The sequence below is a fragment of the Bombyx mandarina genome, chromosome 26, assembly GCF_030267445.1.
Source record: "Bombyx mandarina strain Sakado chromosome 26, ASM3026744v2".
Lineage (NCBI taxonomy): Eukaryota > Metazoa > Arthropoda > Insecta > Lepidoptera > Bombycidae > Bombyx > Bombyx mandarina.
Window position 1 is genome coordinate 6211590 of NC_143232.1, and position 23524 is coordinate 6235113.

General features: G+C 38.9%; 1 protein-coding gene across 2 annotated transcripts in view; it reads right to left on the reverse strand.

The window, feature by feature from the left end:
• snu (ABC-type transporter snustorr) overlaps positions 1-23524 on the reverse strand; it is a 130498-nt gene that overhangs the window by 44058 nt on the left and 62916 nt on the right. For both annotated transcript variants that reach the window (XM_028172390.2, XM_028172391.2), the window contains one exon: positions 2497-2590. In XM_028172390.2, coding sequence (XP_028028191.2) covers positions 2497-2590 — 94 coding nt within the window. The remainder of the gene's footprint in view (positions 1-2496; positions 2591-23524) is intronic.

Genomic DNA, 23524 nt, shown 5'->3' on the forward strand with positions numbered 1-23524 from the left:
AATAGTTACTGAAGCCGACATCTACAACATAAATGCCGCCACCCACCTTGAGATATGGGTTCTAAGGTCTCAGTATAGTTACAACGGCTGCCCCGCCCTTCAAACCGAAATGCATTACTACTTTACGGCAGAAATAGGCAGGGTGGTGGTACCTACCCGTGCGGACTCACAAGAGGTCCTACCACCAGTAATAGAAATTTATTGAGTGGCCGTTATTGTCAAAGAGGTATTCCAATTTTGAAACCTTTCGATAATTTTTAAATAAGAATCTTCCAGTTCGCTTAGCGATTAGTAGCGCTGCATCAATCGATCCAAGCCCTAAGGTCACAAAGACATTACCACACACATCAAACACAACAAAAGAATTACAACGACAAACATGATTCTATAAACACACAGCCTGACGAACAATGTGCGTCTTCGTTTTACGATCGCCTTTTACGTGGTAAAGTCTTCATTGAATGAATACTCCGAAACGCGACGTCGCATAGCCTTATACAATGGGACATTGCAACTAATGTCTGGAAAACATTTTAGACATCGACTAACTAACCGCATTTGTTTGAGGGAATATTACTTTCAATAAATTGTGATATTAATTACTTCTGTGTTAGTCTTAGTGATCTCAATCATCTTATGAGTATGCGACACTGGTCTCTGAAACTACCCCCACAGCTCGATCTATATCAATAATAATCTTATATCTTCTTAGCGGGACGCGATTCTGATCCGGTGGTAGATTCTGCGAAGCACTGCTCTTGCAAGGCCTAATGTTAGCAAATTATCTCAGGTTAAGCCCGTGAGCTCACCTACCCGTCCGGTTGGTAGTTGGAATAGCCCCTTAGGCTGCAAATGGGTAGGAAAAAAATCTTCATCTTCAGTCGAAGCAAATTGACGAGTAAAGGCAGAGTGGCTTTTTTGTGACAGAAAGAACCCAATTAAGCACTTCTTGCGAGCGAATATTCCTTGAAAACTATTGTTTTCGTATTTAAGCAATTTGGACAAATTAAGCTTGAAGAAGTAGTAGTTAGTACCTTATTATCCGATCCAGTAACCAAATAACAGGTGAGACATGGAGCTATAGAACAACGACTACTTTACAAACCCACTTTTTTTATACGGCCCACCTGATGGTGAGTGGCTACCGCCGCCCATGGACTTCAGCAATTCCAGGGGCAGAGCCAAGCCGCTGCCTACCGAAATTCACATTCTATGTCCCTCCTCAAAAGGCATTAGGATCGTGTGCCCTTTTATTCACTCCCTCAGTTCTAACTAAAGGCAGAAGTCGAATGCTTTTGTGCGGTCAGCATGAGACAATTCTAATAAATTTATAAAGGCTTCGAGGTAGACTCATTTAAAACTAGTATTATGCGAAATTGATTCTCCCGATTTTTTTAGATATCTTCTTTAATTTTTTTTAATGCAAGAGGTTTAGTGGTAAATATTTTAAGCTTTAAAATGCCTTTCTAAAATGACCTTTAAGTGACTCTCTGTTACTAATTATAGTCACATAATCTGCACCTGCTCTGCTGTTGGTATTTCATAAGGAATTATTAAATAAAACACGAAGGCCAATCGAAACAACTACAGGACCTACGTTATTTTAATTTTATCAAGAACGCCTTCGACTGTCCTTCTCATTGATATTTTATTTATTTGTTTATCACGATGACAGACATGGTGATTTCACTCGCGTCCAACTTTAGAACGAATGAAACACGTTGCATTTTCCCGAATATATAGCTGTTTGTGTCCCTGGTTCAGACTATAAACTATTGTTACGCCGGTAAAAGTAACGCCATCTATTGCCGAATAGTCCAACGAATATTGAAAGATCTAGTGGCATCTGGAACGCTCGAGAAGAACAACTCCATCTATTGTCAGATAGCGGAAACACACATCGAAGCTACTCAACTTGCGCAGAATGTTCTCAATAAATCTAGGGATGAGATATCGACTATAAAAGCTTTTCAGAGATGGCACACAGTCAGTTAGTAATCGGAACTACTCGAAGCAAAACAGCGAACGGATCAACTGAAGCGAAGCGGAAGAAACGAATTGAGATTTTAAAGTGTTAGTGAAGTGTTTTAAATGTTCTAAGTGCTAATAGACTGTTAACTTGTAATTCGGTATGAATTTTATTTATCCCGAACCCCAGCGCGCAACACTATGTTTGTACGAGACTGCATCCAAACCCGTTCTTCTATTGTTCTATTATTGAGAAACAAACATTTAACCTTTCACATTATAACATTAGTATAAGCTGCAGATTTATTGTGCAATAACAGATCAGAAACAGTATAAATTGAATGGTAAAAAAGCGAGATTAGCTCTTGTGTTTTCTTCCAGCAAACCGAAATAGGTTTAGCTAGAAAAATATACAAAAAAAACAACGAAATAAACATTGACATAAGTTACATGTTTCTGTAATGTGTACATTACATGTTATGGTCTAGCAAATATATAATTATCGATAATAGTTTTAGTCAAACATACCGTGCTTTCCTGTTTGTCGATCGATACTGAGAATTGTATCTGGCCTATTTTGGACTCCTTCGCATCGCCGATGGGCGACGGAGGCGAGGTCTCGCTGCGAACAAAAGGAACAAAAAGTTAATATTACATAATAATAATTAACGTGACTACATAATTATTGGAACTAGAGGTCCCGCAGTAGTCGAAATTCGACTATAATTAATTGGAATTGTAAGTTTGTTCAATATTATGGATGTATTTTATACTTCTTTAATCACAAATTTCGCCAAGACTACACTATAGAAAATATTAACAAAGACAAACAATATTTAATCTATTCTCACTTTGACAACAGACGTCAAGAACAAAAATTTGACAATAAATAGTATGCATGCGTGTGTGCGTCAAATACATGGTATGTAGTGTGTGTAATGTTTTCTTTATTGATTTAATGTATCTTTTATGCATTATTTAAAAAAAATATTAGCATTGTGCACTTTTTCTCTATATTTTCTATGAGTGTGGAAAATTTCATACTCCTCCGTCCGCGCAATTTTTTTAAAAAGGGATACAAAATTTTTGCTTCACGTATTAATATATAGATTAGTACTGTTTCTCCCGCATCCGGATATCTGTTCAAACGTCTGCTATCTAATAAGTAAGATGAATTATGCGCTCGTATTAATGATGCCATATTAAATTACTTCGTTGTGCTAGTCGTTAATGACGAAATGACCTGATTAACTGCTATAAGAAGACCTGAATCTAGTGCTTGAAGCTGAGCTTTCGTCGTCAAAGATTTAATTATTAGGTGGTCACATTATTATGTTTAGTGGTTAAAACTGGAGCCTAAGCCCGCCACAAAGTGAGGCGTCTACGTAACTTTGATTGTTGCAGCTTAATTTATACAATAAATTCTATTCTACCCTCCGAGCACGCAAGGCGGCAGTGTGGTATCTATACCTATAAAATGTATTTTCCAGGGTTATGGATGTATATTAAATATATGTATGTGTATAATAAAAATCTTACATATTATATTTCCGTTATCTGGTACTAGTAACAAAAGTTCTTTACGAACTTACCACGGGACCAGTTAACGTGGCGTGATTGTTAGTTTGGAGTTTTGGAGGCAAGGTTAGGAGAGTCTGCTCCGCCGTATTCCAGTGTCGCAAGATGGGCTTCTCAATTTCGAGTAGGGAGAACGAGCACGGAAGACGAACATCGTTGCGGGCGTCCATCAACGTCACTCACTCAAGGAAATGTTGCGAAAGTCGAGAAAATTCTATTGAGCGAAGAGCTACCATCTGATACTTAATACAAGACAGAAATAGCGGGGCCGCCGGGAACTAGGGGCCTGGTCTCTCTGTTACTATTCATGGAGGTATTTAGCCACTGTACCACGCTGGCTAGACGGGTTGGTACAGGGTTTAATTTCGAGTTTTCCTTCTCTGGCACTGATGTCTTGTGCATATTCCCATAGTCGGGTCTTACGACTCCCTGGGATAGTATAGGGTTGGTGACACTCATTCTTACTCCGTCACCACTGGACATCAGTTGGGAGGTCTATATTCAGCAGTGGACAGTAGACAGGCTGAGATGATGATCACTTAATACAAGAAATGGGCATTTCATATGGAAGTCTTCAATCCATATTGAAACAATCTTTGAATATGAGAAAAGTCTCCGCAAGATGGGTGCCGAGAATGTTGACCGACAGTCAGAAACAAAATCGACTTGACTTTTCGAAGATATTACTGGACAAGTTTCTAGAAGATTCAGAAAACTGTTTGTATTGTACTGTATTATTTTATCACAAATTGACCTATCCGTTAGAAATGCTATCTTTCAAGTTTCAACGACCCGACACAAGGCGTCTCAATTAAGAGTGGTACCTCTGGGCCAGTGCGAGAATAATCGCTCAGAAAACAAATAACCACACGATCAAAACAGACACAAGAAGCAATAAAATGTAATTAAGTGACGTTATTCCTTCATCGTGGGAATTAGCGAAATATAATTATTTAGAAATAGCTGGCAACGTTCGATAAAAAAATAACATGACTAATTCGGCCCTGCTAGCTTGACGAGAGCAAACAATTTATTTTTTTCAATACGTAGAACCCGATCGATGGAATTTACCGATACGAAATGAATGAACCGATTAGAAGAAAAAAAAAACAATTTAATTGACTTATTATATCTTGAAACAGGGTTCGGCGAATGTTCTTAACAGTTTGTATAAAAAAAAGATGTCATGGGACACCGGATAGGAATGAAGTTCCTTATTATAAAAATATTAATTTTAAGTTCTATTCGAGGTATAAAGAAAATAATTATTCGGGTATACATTTTTTATTGTGATTTTTTTATTGATAAATAAAAACTACTTTACAAAGTTATCAACATTATTTTATTCATAATGATTTATAAAAAATATATAATAAAAATATATTATCTTTTGTACGTTATTACAAAGTAACTGTGCATTATTAATAAAAATCTTACGTTACGGACGTTTTTTCCCGGCTACACTCTCTACACTCTAGCGTTATATGTCTATGGGCTATGGTAACCACTTAACATCAGGTAGACCGTAAACTGGTTCGCCCGCCTCTATCCAAGAAAGAAAACCGTGGATACTCGATACATCACATTTAGGAAGCCACGTAACTTAATGAATTAGATTATTTGGTTCAGTGTCATGCGTGCCTAATCAAAAGGTCGCAGCGTCGAGTCTGAGCACGTACCATACTTTTTTTAACCTTAATTGAAAGTCACGTTTGCCTAACTTAAAGAATGTTCATTGAAAACGGAGACTTTGATTCATCACAGACTTTTCCCGTGGCTTAGTAAAGCGATCGCTTTGAGACTACGACTGTCATCTATTTTCTTTACGCTAGTGGAAATTGAAAAGTTATTGGTGGTAGGACGTCTTGTGAGTCTACACGGAAAGGTACCACCACCCTGGCTATTTCAGCCGTGAAGCCGTAATGCGTTTCGGTTTGAAGGGTGGGGAAGCCGTTGTAACTATACTGAGACCTTAGAACTCATATCTGAAAGTAGGTGGCGGCGTTTAAGCTATAAATGTCTATGGGTTCCGGTAACTACTTAACACCAGGTGGGCAGAGCTCGTCCACCCATCTATGCAATAAAACAAATAAATTAAAATTATAAAGCTTAGTGCTGCAGTTTTAAGGGTCCCTTTCTAGCGGATATAATGCCTGAACTATCGAATAGGATCTGCGCATTACATATTATTAGGAATAAGAGGAATACGGCTAAACGTAAATTCACTAAACGTGACGTCATTTGAGGCTAAACAGCGGCAATCGATAGACTGTACCATTACTGTACCGGCAAAATTATAATTTACGTAATTACTGGTGGTAGGACCTCTTGTGAGTCCGCACGGTTAGGTACCACCACCCTGGCTATTTCAGCCGTGAAGCAGTAATGCGTTTCGGTTTGAAGGGTGAAGCAGCCGTTGTGACTATACTTGAGACCTTAGAATTTATATCTCAAAGTGGGTGGCAAACGAAAAAAAACAATAAAACGATTAGTGATTAAAGTTTGGATTGACATGAAAAAAAATTGTTGGATGTTTTTCTTTAAGGTAGACGCGACCGTAGTGTACAAATCAAAACTGCTCACAATCGACTGTAATTGAATTTACGAACAAGTACTATTAGCTACTAAATTATCATGCTATGACGAAGCATGCTTCTATCGTACGCAGCTACCCGTCCTAAGTATGGTGGTGTTACGTAAAACTAAGACAGATACGAGCCTATCGTTTCGTCATGAGGCCGTGAACGATATGTCAATATGGAAACTCATTTTGCATTAGTAGCCGATGTATTGTGTGATCGGAATCAAATGAGCCAGCCCACAGAACGCCTTGAGCTAAAATGTGTCTAGCTTTGATAGTATTTAATGTTATGTTTAATTCAACATTCGCAATTAATTTCATCGCAATTATTAGGGTTTAATAGTGGAACACGGTCACTTTCCGCTGTTAGTTAAATGTTTTAAAAAAAAAACATTTCTCAAAACTGTGACTATACTTGAGACCTTAGAACTTATATTTCAAGGTGGGTGGCACATTTACGTTGTAGATTTCTATGGGTTCCAGTAACCACTTACCACCAGGTGGGCTGTGAGCTCGTCCAACTATATAAGTAATAAAAAAAAAAAAAACTGCTCGCAAATACTAATTAATACAGTGGGGATACGCGTTAACAGATATTTTGGAAATCGAAAATAAAATTTGATTAGCGATAGAAAGGAGATTAATTGATAAAAAATCAAACATGAGTCGTCGTGGCCTAAAGGATAAGACGACTGGTGCATTCGTATGTAGCGATGCACCGGTGTTCGAATCCGGCAGGCGGGTACCAATTTATCCAATGAAATACGTACTTAACAAATGTTCACGATTGACTTCCACGGTGAAGAAATAGCATCGTGTTGTAAAAATCAAATCCGCAAAATTACAATTTGCTTAAATATTGGTGGTAGGAACTCTTGTGAGTCCGCATGGATAGGTACCACCCCTGCCTATTTCTGCCGTGAAGCAGTAATGCGTTTCGGTTTGAAGGGTTGGGCAGCCATTGTAATCATACTTAGACCTTAGAACTTATATTTCAAGGTGAGTGGCGCATTTACGTTGTAGATGTCTATGGGCTCCAGTAACCACTTAGCACCAGGTGGGCTGTGAGCTCGTCCACCCTATTCTGTCGCAAAACATACATTATGTACACATTGTTACGTGTCCGACTGTGAGATAGTTCACACTACGCAGCGACATAAATTATCTAGACTCTTCCAAAACTATCAAGTTGAATGTCGCCATTCGGAAAGAATCAGGTTTACATAATGTCTGTTGGAAATAAACTTGTTAAAAACTTTTTTTTTATTTAATTAGGGGCACAGACGAATCAACTTATGACGCAGCTAATATTGAACGATCAGGAGAATTGATAGTCCACGATAACGACCTAGGGACCCATCCTACAATCTGTTACATTTATTCACTAAGTATAGCATAGATATATACAGTCTTCCAACAATATAATGACCAGGAAGTAGCGAAAATAAATTTTTATGTCAACATTATCCTCGACTTTGTCAACCCTGAACACAGGTCACATGGTTCAAAGTCGTGTAATAACAACTATGAAATTAACTAGAAAAAACATACTTAGTTACTAGAGGCATAAATGACGCTATAGTGAACAACGATTGGTTTTAATGGCTTTCAGGTTCACTTAGTTTTTTCCTACTTATTCGCTGGTAGCCTAAAGAATTATTTCAGCTCAGAGAGAACTTTCTAACACTAGCCCTAGCAAGAGCTGTGCTTCGAATCTACCACTGTAACAATAAAACCAGATGTTTCCCATCATTAAGTTAGATCTTTGTCTTGTGATCATGTGTTTTTATCATACTGTCAGTTTTATGTGTCTTTTTTTGGACGTTTTATAATGGAAATCTAATATATTAATACGTGAAGCAAAAACTTTGTATCCCTTTTTACGAAAATTGTGCCGACGGAGGAGAATGAAATTTTCAACACTTATAGAGAATATAGAGAAGTGCACAATGCTAATATTTTTTTTAAATAATGCATAAAAGATACATTAAATCAATAAAGAAAACATTACACACACTACATACCATGTATTTGACGCACACACGCATGCATACTATTTATTGTCAAACTTTTGTTCTTGACGTCTGTTGTCAAATTGAGAATAGATTAAATATTGTTTGCCTTTGTTAATATTTTTTATAGTGTAGTCTTGCGAAATTTGTGATTATAGAAGTATAAAATACAATCACAATAGCGTAAAAACTTACAATTGCAATTAATTATAGTCGAATTTCGACTACTGCGGGACCTCTAGTTAAGTTAGATCTTTGTCTTGTAATCATGTGTTTTTATCATATTGTCAGTTTTATGTGTCTTCTTTTTAGACGTCTTATGAATATTAATGGAAAGAATTCTTAATACATCAAGAACGGTTGCTTCATAGGTAGAAAACTTCGCAGTCTAATGAATATTAAGATCCATGTTCCGAATGATCATTGTTCTATACTCTTCGTATATACTGGGTTACTTATAATATTTTGTATTCAAGCTTAACAATAGTTGCTATGTGTATGTGCATTACTATGATTCTCATGTTGTATTCGTTATTTTAGCTGTTCTACACACACTCATCACTTTTAATTATTATTCTCATAATCCTCTCGCAGGTCTGCTGGGAGAGATTTCTTAAAGAAATAAGCAGTGCCTTTGTACGTAATTTTCCTATTACTCTGTACTAGGTCTTCTTTTTTGTGTGTACATAAAGAAATAAATTAATAAAATAAATAAAATCCATAGAGTTCGCTCCACAGACAGCTCACTTTGATTCACTATTAGATAGAATTAAACGACTAATCAATTTCATACGTGCTTAACATTTATAACCTTTATTTCCATGTCAAAGAGTTCGCAGTTGTGCTCATCGCAAAATGTAGTTTTGCGTTAGTTGATGAAAATAGCGCGCCATCTACCCGTACATTAGTCCAACTATCACAGAAGACATTCTCGTGCCAACGAAACCCAAACAAAGACAAATTCAATTGAAGGCAAACTATTTTGTAGGATCCGAATATAATAGGAACAGCAGTTTGATAAACTGGTATTATATAAATAGAGATAAGGTCTCGTTTATCAGCAGTCTATTCCTATCGGGACCGACGGACGTGGGCGGTGACGATCGCGTTGAAGCTTGTATAAGCGGTTAGCTCCTTGACCTGTGCCGGCAGCGCGTTGAAATGCAATAGCTGATACGCGTTATTGTCAATGTACTATTACTGATATAAGCAGACGAACTCCCGGGGCGATCAAAGTTACAGGTGTAAATCACAACTGAATACCACCATTCATTTTGAAGAATCAGTCGAACTGCTGGTAACTCCTATGTGGGATCACTATACGCTTTAACACGAATAATTATGCAAATTTATATATATCGGCGCAACCCCGCGATTTAGTTCACTAAAATGATTAGAGCTAACTGTTCCCTCAATGTTAAAATTGTTGGATAACTGTTATAAGTTCAACGCAAGTCAACAATTGTTTTATGACGGTATTCAGGAAAATTAATGAACAAACTACCTCACTGTTCTACTACAAATGCGAATTACTTTTGTCGCACAACACATTCCGGCTCGAGCAGTCGAACGGAGCGGAGCTGTCTATTGTTATCGCTGTACACTTGAAATGTAATAAAAGGAATTCATTGGAGAGTGAGTCTTAATTACAGTCACTATGGAAGACAATGATAATGATGAAGAGATTGGCGTCAACAACGCTGACGTCATCATTTTAAAAACACCACGGAACCAGCCAGCTCCGTCATATATATTCCGGGTATTTCACACGATAAGGCTATTTCTTCGTACGTGTCAAATCGTCATTAGGAATATTGTAAAAAAAAATTGTGCATGTCTGCGGTATTCGAACACTGACACAGTCGCATTACTAAAAAGTGCAGTCTCTCTTATCCTTTAGGCCATGACGGCTAGAGTGAAGAGAGATTGGACGGCAGTTGCTATTTAAAAAAGATGCTAGTCAGGATTTTAGAGCGAAATTATACTTTATTTTTTACTGGTGGTAGGACCTCTTGTGAGTCCGCACGGGTAGGTAGCACCACCCTGCCTATTTCTGCCGTGAAGCAGTAATGCGTTTCGGCTTGAAGGGTGGGGCAGCCGTTGTAACTATACTGAGACCTTAGAACTTATATCTCAAGGTGGGTGGCGCATTTACGTCGTAGATGTCTATGGGCTCCAGTAACCACTTAACACCAGTACCCACTTAACTTAACACTAAAAAAAGAAATTGTAATATTGAGCCCTCCTCCTCCTCCTCCTCGCTTCGGTTTCCTCAACGCTGAAGGTCGTGACCACCCTCTCTCAACATGAGTTTATTGTGGAGCCACTCTATGCCATTTTTTCCTATCTGCAGCCGAGTGTAGAGCATCGTGGACTGTGCTCCATCAGTACACAAATTTTCGAGGTAATCAGACGCTTGAATTCCGCGAAAATGACTTTCAAAAAGATTCCATTACACAAAAAACATAGAAGCTAACGAAAGCTTTTTCAAAACCGCTGTTCTGAATCTAAGCACGGCTTGTCAAAAGCAGCACTAACATAATATTCAAAGACACAAGACTATTTAAAACAAAGAGAATGAAAAATTGATTGTACGTGATAGCAACGAATGTGGAATTGCGAATGGTGTCTCTTAGCACACAATGAGAATGACTCAGCTATTTACAACACGTTTGCTGAATTGGCATTGCGTTTTAAAACGATTCTAATTGCTTGCCTCGTTGGTCTGGTGGCTGCGAACAGTTATTGACAACGGGGTCTTGGATTTGATTCGGGATTGTCACTTTAAAGGTAATATGAGATCGGGTTTGACTTCTTGTTTTGTATTCAGTACGGCACTCTATACAGACAGTACATTGGTTTGTTGTGGAAACTCTAAATAAGCTACGGATCTAAGGTGATGCTAAGTGGTACCGGATAAGTATTACAACGTAAATACTTTTCCACGCCTTGTGAATGGAGGCGGAGTCTCAATAAAATTATGTCTAGTTAGCTGATTAGACGAATTCAAGGCCCACTTAGTGTTAAGTGGTTATCGGAGTCCATACACATCTACAATGTGAATGCCGCCACCCACCTTGGGGCATGAGTTCTAAGGTGTCAGTAACAGCTTCACAGCAGAAATAGGCAGGGTGGTGCTACCTACCCGTGCCGACTAGCAAGACGTCGTCCCACCAGTAATTACGCAAATTATAATTGTTATGTGTTGCGGGTTCGATTTGTTAAGTTACGTATTTCATTGGAAAAATTTGGTACTTTCCAGCTCAATTCGCCCACCGGTGCATCGCTAGATACGAATGCACCGGGCGTCTTATCCTTTAGGCCGCGACGACTACAAAACTCAGTTTCGTGGAGGCAATTGGAATTTACGAACGTCTATACAACAAAAAATTCAAGCATTCATTTCTATTTGATACTAGCTGACCCGGCAGACTTTGTAGTGCCTCAATCGATAAATAAAAGACCTAAACTTTTGTATAAAATAAACTTAAAACAAACAAACAATAGGAATCCCTCCGACGGGGGACACCAAAGGCAAAACAAAATTGTTATTTTTATTTAATTCCAAGCATTTTCATATTTATCTACCTTTTAAACTGTCTCTAGACTTCCACAACCAATTCAAGATCAAAGTTAGCCAAATCGGTCCAGCTGTTCTCGAGTTTTAGCGAGACTAACGAACAGCAATTCATTTTTTTATATATAGATAGATTTAGAGGGTAGATACGCAAGACAGAAGAAGATAGATAGCGACGGTTCTATCAACGAGATAGCAGGATGGCTTCGTTCTAAAATCAATACCCGTCCGTACCATACCCTATGGCCCGAACTATTTAGATAAACCTATTGCAGGCGACTACGACAACAGAGTGCATAATTAAGATGTGCGCAAGGAATGAGTTAGCTTAAGGGCCTATTGTCTCAAACACAAACACGGCGTTACAAGGAAATGTCATTGATCGTGTATTGTTTTTGTTTGATTAATGAACTGAAATAAATGCGTTCTTTACACCGCAGGATGAAGAAGGTGTCGCCTTAAATAAAAACTTAAAAACATGACTTTTACTAGTCTGTTTAAATCTTATTTATATTGTACCCATTGATTGTATATAAGATCTACTAGCTTTTGCCTACGACGTTGTCCGCGTGGTATAATTACTTTGGCATAACGCTAAATTTTACCCCCCACTTCATTTACGTAAAGGTGAAAATATTTTCGAATTTCAGAATGTTAATAAGCTATTTAAGCCCTTACTTTGAAACATTCTTTATTGGTGCTCCAATTGTATTGGTTTTACCTTGATGTTATATAGCCTATATCCTTCATCAATAAATGGGCTATCTAAAACTGAAATTTTTTTTAAAATCGGACCAGTAGTTTCTGAGGTTAGCGCGTTCAAACAAACAAACTCTTCAGCTTTATAATATTAGTATAGATAAACATCTAATTTATACTTATTGATATAATTTTAAATAAGACTTCAATAAGTTGCTCTGTAAAACAATGTTTTTTATTTTATTTATTTCAATTTAATAATAAACTAAAAATTTACTACTGTAGCAACGTGGTATTTTTCAATACGGAAAGAAAAAATGTCCAATACCCTCTTATCACACTAAAACAAAGAAACGACATTCAAAATCTATTTCTATGGTAAATTCTTTCAAATTCTACATACAAATTAAGTTTATTGTTTCACACATCGATGTAACGAACATACACACTTTCATTTACATATATGTCATTTTTGTGAATAAACTGTCCGGAATGTTAGTAATAATAATCTTATAGTCAAGTCATTGGCCTCGTTGAAACGTAGTCATGCCAAAAAAGCATGACCTCAAAGATACTATGTATTATTAAATATGATCAAAATATATCTACTAATAACTTTGTTAAAATTGATTTGATTGGACGTCCGAAAAAGGCATGAAGCATGATGAATGAATGATTTTCCTAAGTTTCTGATTTTAATAATCAATAAGAAAAATAAAACTCTTTGGCGTAAGTAAAGGTTTTCACATAAAGAAGAAATAGAGAAGCAGGTTGGTATGGAGAATGAACAGTGCGTGATTGCTCATTTAGTATTCTCGTTCGAAGGGTAAGAGTCCTTAGTACTACACACCTTTTAATTTTTTATTTTTTTATTACTTAGGTGGGTGGACGAGCTCACACCCCACCTGGTGATAAGTGGTTACTGGAGCCCATAGACATCTACAACGTAAATGCGCCACCCACCTTGAGATATAAGTTCTAAGGTCTCAAGTATAGTTACAACGGCTGTCCAACCCTTCAAACCAAAACGCATTACTGCTTCACGGCACCTGACGCTTGGCCCTTGACGCTTGGCTTCAATTAGCAGACCGTTTTAAGGTAGACTTAGTTTTTCTCTTCACTAATCTAGTCCCGGCCAACAATTGAGTCGACTATTATCAAAGCCGGCAATGTGACTTTTGGACAATTATTGGTAAATCAGAAAAACGAATTATTGACTTTGTATTCTATTGGCAGTCACAAAACTCTTCTGAACGACATCTTAGATAAATAACAGGTTAAGTTAATACTTTATTTGATGCAGGTTTTGAACCGTATTCTTTGAAGGAGACGATTATATTCAAATCAGTCTGTATTGCTATATCAATAACATTTTGGCCGTCTGGTGTAGTGGTAAGTGACATGGTCACTACACAAGGGGGTCGCGGGTTCGAATCCCGCCAAGGGAAGATATTTGTATGATAAATATAAATGTATTTTCCAGGGTTATGGATGTATATTAAATATATGTATGTGTATAATAAAAATCTTACATTTATATCCGTTATCTGGTTGGTACCTGTAACACAAGTTCTTTACGAACTTATCACGGGACCAGTTAACGTGGCGTGATTGTTAGTAAATATTTATTATTATTATTATTATTTATTATTTTTTTGTCCAAATGCACAGATTGCCACCTTTGATAATAGACGACTCAATTACAAGAGGCGGCATGTAACAACGTATAGACCGGAGACCGCGATCGACATAATCATTACGCAACCAAAAAATTATCATCGGGTGAACAGTGACATAATGCTGACGAAATTTTAATTACGTCATTCAGTTTTTGAGGCTACACAGCGCTTATTAAAATATATAATTCTTTGTTTTATTTTTAATGGAACTAATGAGGGATAGCACAAGGCTTAAAAAAACACAAAAACGCGAATACTAATCTATAATCTCGAGACGTAAGATTGAAGTTTGTTTTAACTTATCTGCTATAGAGAGAAAGCATGCATTGCATTTCTTTTATTGCTTAACCGTAAAAGGAGCTTACCGGCCACATGATGTTTAGTGTGTGAGTTTAATAGTGAGGTTGTTTATGGTTGTATGTATTGTCCTTTAAAAACCTCATCAGAGTGGTCAATAAAACAATACATAAGGATAAGCATATGTTTAATCACGTCAGCGACCGCGGTGGATCACTTTTGATTTTTATTTTTTATTGCCGCGTAGGCAAACGACCCACCTGATGGTAAGTGGTTACCGTAGCTCATGGACTTCAGCAATGCCAGGGGCAGAGCCCAGCCGCTGCCTACCATTTAATACCGTTAACAAGCCTCGTTTGAAGAAGGACATGTCATAGCGCTCGGGAAACACTGTCGAGGAGAGCTCATTTCAAAGCCGTATGGTACGTGGCGAAGGCTTGTGGAGAGTATTAAACGGTAGGCAGCGGCTTGGCTCTGCCCCTGGCGTTGCTGACGTCCTTGAGCGACGGTAACCACTCACCATCAGGTGGCCGTATGCTCGTCTGCCTGCAAGGGCAATAAAAAAGATATTCCTTTGTCGTGTAACCCCACAAGGTTAATGAATTGCATCTCTGGAGCGCTGTGCTCCCCTGTCCCGGGAAGCCAAACAAAGTATGACAAATGAAGGATTAGATATCAAGGATTAGATATCATCTTTCACGCGCTAGCCCTATATATGTATAACTAAAATTATATTTACAGTGGAGTCTCGCATTTTTATTGTCACTATATTATTTTTGACGTTTCGAATGCTATACCATTTTCGTGGTCACGGACGACCAGTGTCCTTAGTGCGAGTTCTTTAACGTTTTCGATAGCGTAAAAGTTAACTTAAATTTGTATAGAGTTGGAACGTTTGCCTACGTTTGCCGCTAGGGGCGCTGTTCCAACTGCATACACATTAGAGTTAACTTTTACGCTATCGAGAACGTTAACATTACTCGCACTAAGCAAACTGAACTACGGGCTTGTTTTCCGCGGTAGAGCGCTAGTCGTACGAAGCGAGTGTCAGCATGTTTGTGTATTCTTAGAAATGAGTTGCATTTATGCTAAACAATTATAGGTATCTTATTGCTTAACAGAATCTAAGTTAAACGATTTAAAAATCATCATTCATCATTATCCTGCCCTTCTCCCAGTCACGTTGCTGAAGTCCATGGGCGACGGTAACCACTCTTCATCAGGTGGGCCGTCTGCTCGTCTGCCTACAAGGGCAATAAAAAAAAAACCTGGGTTCGGCGCAACATGTTTTCTCCTTCCACACACCTCTATCATATACCATTTCTTCGATCACTCCCCTCTTACACATATCGTCTTTCACGAAATCTATTCATTTCTTCTTAGGTCTACCTCTTCCTCTTCTAATATCTTCTAATATCCATATATTAAATGGGTCGTGGGCTCATGCACCCATCTATCTATCTATCTATCTATACTTATATATAGGTATATAAAAAAGAATTGCTGTTAATTAGTCTCGTTAAAACTCGAGAACGGCTGGACCGATTTGGCTAATTTTGGCCTTAAATTATTTGTGGAAGTCCAGGGAAGGTTTAAAAGGTAGATAAATATGAAAATGCTCGGAATTAAATAAAAATAACCCTTTTGTTTTTCCTTTGATGTGTCCCCCGTCGGACCGATTCCTTTTGTGTGTTTTAAGTTTATTTTATACTAGCGACCCGCCCTCGCTTCGCTTCGGAAACATTAAAACACACATGAAACAAAAAAAATAAAATAAAAAAAGTAGCCTATGTTCATCAGGGACAATGTCGGCTTCTAATGGAAAAAGAATTTTTCAAATCGGTCCAGTAGTTTCGGAGCCTATTCGAAACAAACAAACAAACAAATCTTTCCTCTTTATAATATTAGTATAGACAAAAATTTAGGTCTTTTATTTATCGATTGAGGCACTACGAAGTCTGCCGCGTCAGCTAGCTGTACAATAAAAATTCCAAAATCAAGTAATGAAGAGCACAAACATTACCCAGTGCTTTAAGTTATCTTGAATAACAACAGTTCCACTAAGTGAAGATTAGCATGCGTCCACATTTGAATAAATGAGAACCAATTAATTCATTTAATATTTCCTTGTTTCCTTAATGTTACTGTTCCTTTGTCCGGTATGTTGTATCCTCGTCACATATGGTAGCAAGTGCGTATCCTTACAGTTAAATCAAACCTATTTTGGAAGCTATATTGAGGATAACTATAAAAAGCGTATCCATTGCAGTGATAAAGAAGCAGTAAAAAGCCTTAGATTTAAGATTTTTTTTTAGTTATTGCTTCGAGATCACTAACAACGGGGTCTCGTCAGCCCAGATTGGAACGATTGCATTAGAAATTGCTGCGAGGAAGCTTCTCCTTTCCTTTCCCGTCCGGGTCTAAAGTCACGAACCTAGCTCATAAGGATATTCGACGTTGTATGAAATCGCATTTGAACGAATTAATAATACGATTTTTTTTAATTGCTTAGATGGGTGGACGAGCTCACAGCCCACCTGGTGTTAAGTGGTTAATGGAGCCTATAGACATCTACAACGTAGATGCGCCACCCACCTTGAGATATAAGTTCTAAGGTCTCAAGTATAGTTATAACAGCTGCCTCACCCTTCAAACCGAAACGCATTACTGCTTCACAGCCGAAATAGGCAGGGCGGTGGTACCTATCCGCGCGGACTCACAAGAGGTCCTACCACCAGTAATTACGCAAATTAATTTTGCGGGTTTGATTTTTATTACACAATATTATTCCTTCATCGTGGAAGTCAATCGTGAACATTTGTTAAGTACGTATTTCATTAGAAAAATTGGTACCCGCCTGCGGGATTCGAACACCGGTGCATCGCTTCAACACGAATGCACCGGACGTCTTAACCTTTAGGCCACGACAACTCAAACTGCGAGCAAGATGCTGTTTCACTCTCCCGTTTGGGTCTAAAGCCACGACCGAGCGCATGAGGATATTCGGCTTGGTATGAAATCGTATTGAACGAATTAATAATACGAATTTTATAATTAGAATCGTAGCGACGCGACGCCTCGTACCGTATACGGGAACTGGGTAAGTGTGTCGAGCTATCACATCCGAGGCTTACGCAACGTAACCTTTCCAGTTACGAGCAAATATTTGGCAACGTCAAAAGCGACACGTGCTCCAATCGAAATTCGCGCAGTCGTTTGGCGAAATACACGTGTATAATAATTCTTCTAAAACACGATATTTTACAACACGGTTCCAGTGTAACACGAAAAGAAAAATTTCCCAAAACCCTCTTGTAATTTTTTTTATTTATTGCTTTTTTGTAAGTTCTAAGATCTCAGTATAATTACAACGGCTGCCCTACCCTTCAAACCGAAACGCATTCCTGCTTCGCGGCAGAAATAGGTAAGGCGGTGGTACCTACCCGTGCGGACTCAGGAGAGGTCCTACCACCAGTAATAACACGGTACTTCTACAACACGATAACGAGATTTTTGTTTAAGATTATTAAGGAAATAACATTATGTACTATGATCACGCAATATATTGGATTAACCAAAATTTTCCTGCTCATTTTTTATCTATAATAGGTAAATGAATACATACAAGCACAGTTGAGATGTTTCATTCAGAAAAAATACTCTCCTTTCTGTATTACTGGCTTCTCTTTCTAGTCTCTTTTTAGGACCGTATCTTTTTTTTATTGCTTGGATAAGTGGACGATCTCAAAGCCCACCTGATGTTAAGTGGTTACTGGAGCCCATAGACATCCACAACGTAAATGCACCACCCATCTTGAGACATGAGTTCTAAGGTCTCAATATAGTTACAACGGCTGCCCCACCCTTCGAACCGAAACGCATTACTGCTTCACGGCAGAAATAGGCAGGGCGGTGGTACCTACCCGAGCGGACTCACAAGAAGTCCTACCACCAGTATCTGCCGTGTTATAAGAGGATTTCAATGAGCAACTAAATATCGGTCCGAATTAGTTTCGATAGATTCTTAAGCACCGCATCCAAATTGGTTTGGTCATTACGGCTGTGTACGTGCATTAGAGCAGAGACCAACGGTGTGTTGTCACCCTTTCTATTGTTTACTGAAGGTGGGGCGTTCTGTGAACTCGACCGGATAGGTACCACCACCCTGCCTATTTCGGTCGCGAAGCAGTAATGCGTTGCGGTTTGAAGTGTGAGGCAGCCGTTGTATTATATAAATAATAGTTTAAAAAAACTAACAAAATACGCTTTTATAGAAAATCCAACTAAAAAAAAGAAAATAAATTTTAATAGCAGCAGGCAGCGGCTTGGCTCTGCCCATGGCATTGCTGAAGTCCATGGGCGACGGTAACCACTCATCATCAGGTGGGCCGTATGCTCCTCTGCATAAAAGGGCAATAAAATAAAATAAAAATAAAAAAAATTAATTAAAAATATTATTGTAAGAAAAAAATATTTTATTGTAAAAAAAGCGTGGGGTTATTGTCATCGCTCCTTAATAAGTATACCAAATTTCGAGTCAATCCGACGTTTTGAAGGGGGTCAAAATCATGTTCAAAGATTCCGTTACAAACATACATACGTCTGAAGCTAATAAAAGGGTATTAAAAACTGGGAGTTCGAACTCATGTTTAAAGCTGGGTGGTGGCGTTTTTGATATCTATGGGCCATGGAGCTCATTCGTTCGTCTAGGCAATAAAACTAATGCCTGTAGTGTTTTTTTGCCTCCTAGGTGGGCAGAAGAGCTTAGGCTCACCTGTTGCCAAATCAATATTCCTTGTCGTATGACTCTTATCATAGCGGTCATGGTCGTAATTCAGTATCATTGCTGTGGGCAGATGCTATGTGTCTCACCAGCAACCGCCACTCCTTACAGTTTGTGGTGAGCGTGGAACAGTCATATAAACAACTGACAATCAACCGAGCAATCTTAAAATTGACAAGGACAATTCTGTTATATGTGTAACTCCACTGAGAGATTTAATTTGTATCAAGCGTAACTTGTGGCTGTATCGTCTAGAACAGTACTATGCTATTCCCTTCCGCAGGTGAGGACGTCATGCGTTCCAGTTCGAAGGACAACCGTTATACACTTCAGATTTCGACCTGATTATTCCAGTGCAAGCCGGTTTTCAATCGCCGATACCAGAGCAACAAACAACTGAAATCGCCAATCGCTAACACGCAAACAATCATACAAGTCGTGCCGAAATCTCCAATCAACATTACGTGAACTGTACACTTGTCGTTGGAGAAGAACCAAAGTTGCTGACATAGCCCGTAGGATTAGCACGCTGAAGTGGCAGTGGGCAGGCCACATAGCGCGAAGATCGGACGGCTGGTGGGGCAGAAAGATCCTCGAGTGGAGACCACGTACTGGCAAGCGCAGTGTGGGACGGCCGCCTACGAGATGGACCGACGACCTGGTAAGAACCGCTGGGTCACGTTGGATGCAGGTGGCAACGGACCGGCCGCACTGGAGATCACTTGGAGAGGCCTATGTTCAGCAGTGGACTGATGATGATGATGTCTATCTTTGAATTTATTAAAAAGGTTTTTCGAGAAATAGCTAATATCATCCTCCCTCTGCTACTTCAGATGAGAAGCGAAACATATTGGCCACGAATTACTTACCAATAAATTACATAGGATTTATTATTTGCTTTGAACCAAAACAAACATTTCGTTTGGCATTATAAGACACATTGTTTGATCGTTAAAGTTTACGCAGGTGTAACACGAAATTAACTATAGAAAAACACATGATTTTTATTCTTAGAGGTTATATTATGTGATACGTGGATAGTTACGTAGGTTCGACAGCGCAGAAATGTTGGACGCGTTCAATTAATATTTTATTCTGGTTATTAATTTACTAGTGGTAGGACCTCTTGTGAGTCCGCGCAGGTAGGTACCACCACCCTGCTTATTTCTGCCGTGAAGCAGTAATGCGTTTCGGTTTGAGGGGTGGGGCAGCCGTTGTAACTATACTGAGATCTTAGAACTTATATCTCAAGATGGGTGGCGCATTTACGCTGTAGATGTCTATCGGCTCCAGTAACCACTTAACACCAGGTGGGCTGTGAGCTCGTCCACCCATCAAAGCAATAAAAAAAAACGTGGATTGTTACGTAGGTTCGACAGCGCAGAAATGTTGGACGCGTTCAATTAATATTTTGTTCGGTCTTCACAAGCCGTAGACATAATTGGAATCTTAATCTCTGGTTATATTTACGTCTTCCGTGATTACCACGATAACTGTAAGGTATTCGGAATGAATATGTTAGAGGAAGTCTGAAAGTGGCACCTGTGACAGAGAAGCTGAGGAGTGCGCGTTTGAGATGGTATGGACATGTGATGAGACGAAATGAAAATGAGGTTGGTAAGAGAGCGTTAACTATGAATGTGGAAGGATATAGAGGAAGACCTAATAAGAAATGGATAGACTGTGTGAAAGACGATATGGGTAAGAGGGGAGTGAGCGAAGAAATGGTATATGATAGAAGAGTATGGAAGGAGAAAACATGTTGCGCCGACCCCAGGTGACTGGGAGAAGGACGGGAGAATGATGATGATATATTCGAAATGTTGAAAATAATTGAATATGCAATTTCGAAAAGGACACATCTCTGAAAATGTAAAATGTACAGGAAATGAAAAAAAAAACTGATTATTTTCTAAAACGGTAAAATTTAAAATATTAACTTTTGAGATATATTTTAGTGTTAATCAGCAATTGAAAATTACTGGAATTATTATAAGATGGGTGTAGGTAAGCCTCAAAACTACATGTATATGAAAAAACGTATTTGACAAAATATGCGACATGTGCCCTTTTCGAAATTGCATACTCAATTGTAATGACGTTTAAAAAAGCGAGACTAAACTGTAAAATCAGTTTTAATTACGTTCAATTAAGATTAAAATCACTCGTGCAGAAATGTATCGGAGCTAGTAAAGTGTAAAGTAACGTTCTCCAATCAACGACCACAAATTGTTTCAAACAGACTTCAGAAAAAGCGGAGATACCTTTACCATTTATACCTTAAATGTTTGTTCGCCGATTTGTTTGAAAGGGGCTCCTATTTTGCTAAATGACTACTATTTTTTTTTATTGTTAGATGGGTGGACGAGCTCACAGCCCACCTGGTGTTAAGTGGTTACTAGAGCCCATGGACATCTACAACGTAAATGCGCCACCCACCTTGAGATATAAGTTCTGAGATCTCAGAGGTCCTACCACCAGTGAATTCTCTAACGCTCTCTAAGTAATTTCTCTAACTTCTTCTATGTGTCCACCTTATCCCACTAGGTGGGGTCGGCACAACGAATTATTCTATTCCATTCTCTTCTATCACCCGTAATCTCAACACTCACTCCTCTCTCTCAAATCGTCATTCATCCATCCATGTCTTCTTCGGTACCTCTTCCCTCTCTACCTTGCACTACCATTTCCATACATCTCCTAGTCACATTCATCTCCTCTCTACGCATCACATGTCCATACCACGCTAACCGTCCGCTCTTTATTTTATCAATCACCGGTGCTAATTTCACACTTCCTCTGATATACAATTTTCTCTAACATAAGAAATATATAGAAAAATCATTAGATGCTTGCGTTACTCCTGGCTATCAAGGATTAGTGGTTTTAAATCGAGTAGGTCTCGTGACGTGCTGTTTGCTAGTAATAAATTAGAGTATTCCAAGTGAACTCCCTTCCAAAAGCGTCTTGATATGAGAAATTACGTATCACATAATTAAATCTACTTTTGAGATTTTCCAAGTAGCAATGGCTGGCTTCTCCGCCTATTTCATGTCTCTTTTTATTTTCATAGGCCATTCCAAACAGGTTACGCCTCCCCACAGAACGAACAAGAAGAATGACCAGAAAAACGTTCCAAAGAAAAATACGTGTACACAAAAAACGCGAAACACGTTACAATCTTTTTTGGGCTGTCGGTTAAAAAATGCAAATATTCCACGAATGGTATTTGGCAAGAGAATTTATAATGGCTTCAGACAAGTTATTCAAATGTTTCACAAAACGCGTTGCTAATTGATTATTGCATATACATATGTACATATCGTAAAAAAATAAGTATTTTTCGTGTAACGATTATTAACTGCCTTCGAAGTCAGATAGGCTTGCGGATAATCGTCGATGGCTCACCGAGGCTCATCAATGCAATGTCGGGGGCACAGCTTAACCGTCCACCGCTGAAAGCTCTGCTCAAACATAAATTGACGAAGTATTGGATGTGCCATTCAAGAAATACAATCCAGACAAATAACATTTTAAGGTCGAATCGTCGCGGCCCTATCCAGATTTCGTTTTATGACATATCCTTCTTCAAACGAGGCTTGTGGAGAGTACTTAACAGTAGGAAGCCGTCCACTGAGTTTCTCGCCGGATCTTCACTGTGGGTCACGTTTCCGTTCCGGTGGTAGATTCTGCGAAGCACGGCTCTTGCCAAGGCCAGTGCTAGCAACACCTCCTGGTTTGAGCCTCGAGAGCTCACCTAACCGTCAAGGAGAAGCGGAAATAGCCTCTCAAGGCTATCAGGTTTCACTGGTGGTAGGACCTCTAATAAGTCCGCACGGGTAGGTACCACCACCCCGCCTATTTCTACTGTGAATCAGAAATGCGTTTCGGTTTGAAGGGTAGGGCAGCCGTTGTAACTATACTTGAGACCTTAGAACTTATATCTCGAAATGTCTATGGGCTCCAGTAACCACTTAACACCAGGTGGGCTGTGAGCTCGTTCACCCATCTAAGCAATAAAAAAATAAAAAAAATCAGCATAGGTATGAGAAAAAAAAAGTACGCAGCGGCTTGGCCCTACCCCTGGCATTGCTGACGTCCATGAGCGACGGTAGCCACTCACCGTCAGGTGGGTCGTATGCTCATCTGCCTACAGGGGCATTGCTCTAGTGACGATTGGTCAGATGTGAGAACGGGCATAGCGAGATTATCATATACAATTCCTGAGAGCACCAAATATTCACTAATTACTGGTGGTAGGACCTCTTGTGAGTCCGCACGGGTAGGTACCACCACCCTGCCTATTTCTGCCGTGAAGCAGTAATGCGTTTCAGTTTGAAGGGTGGGGCA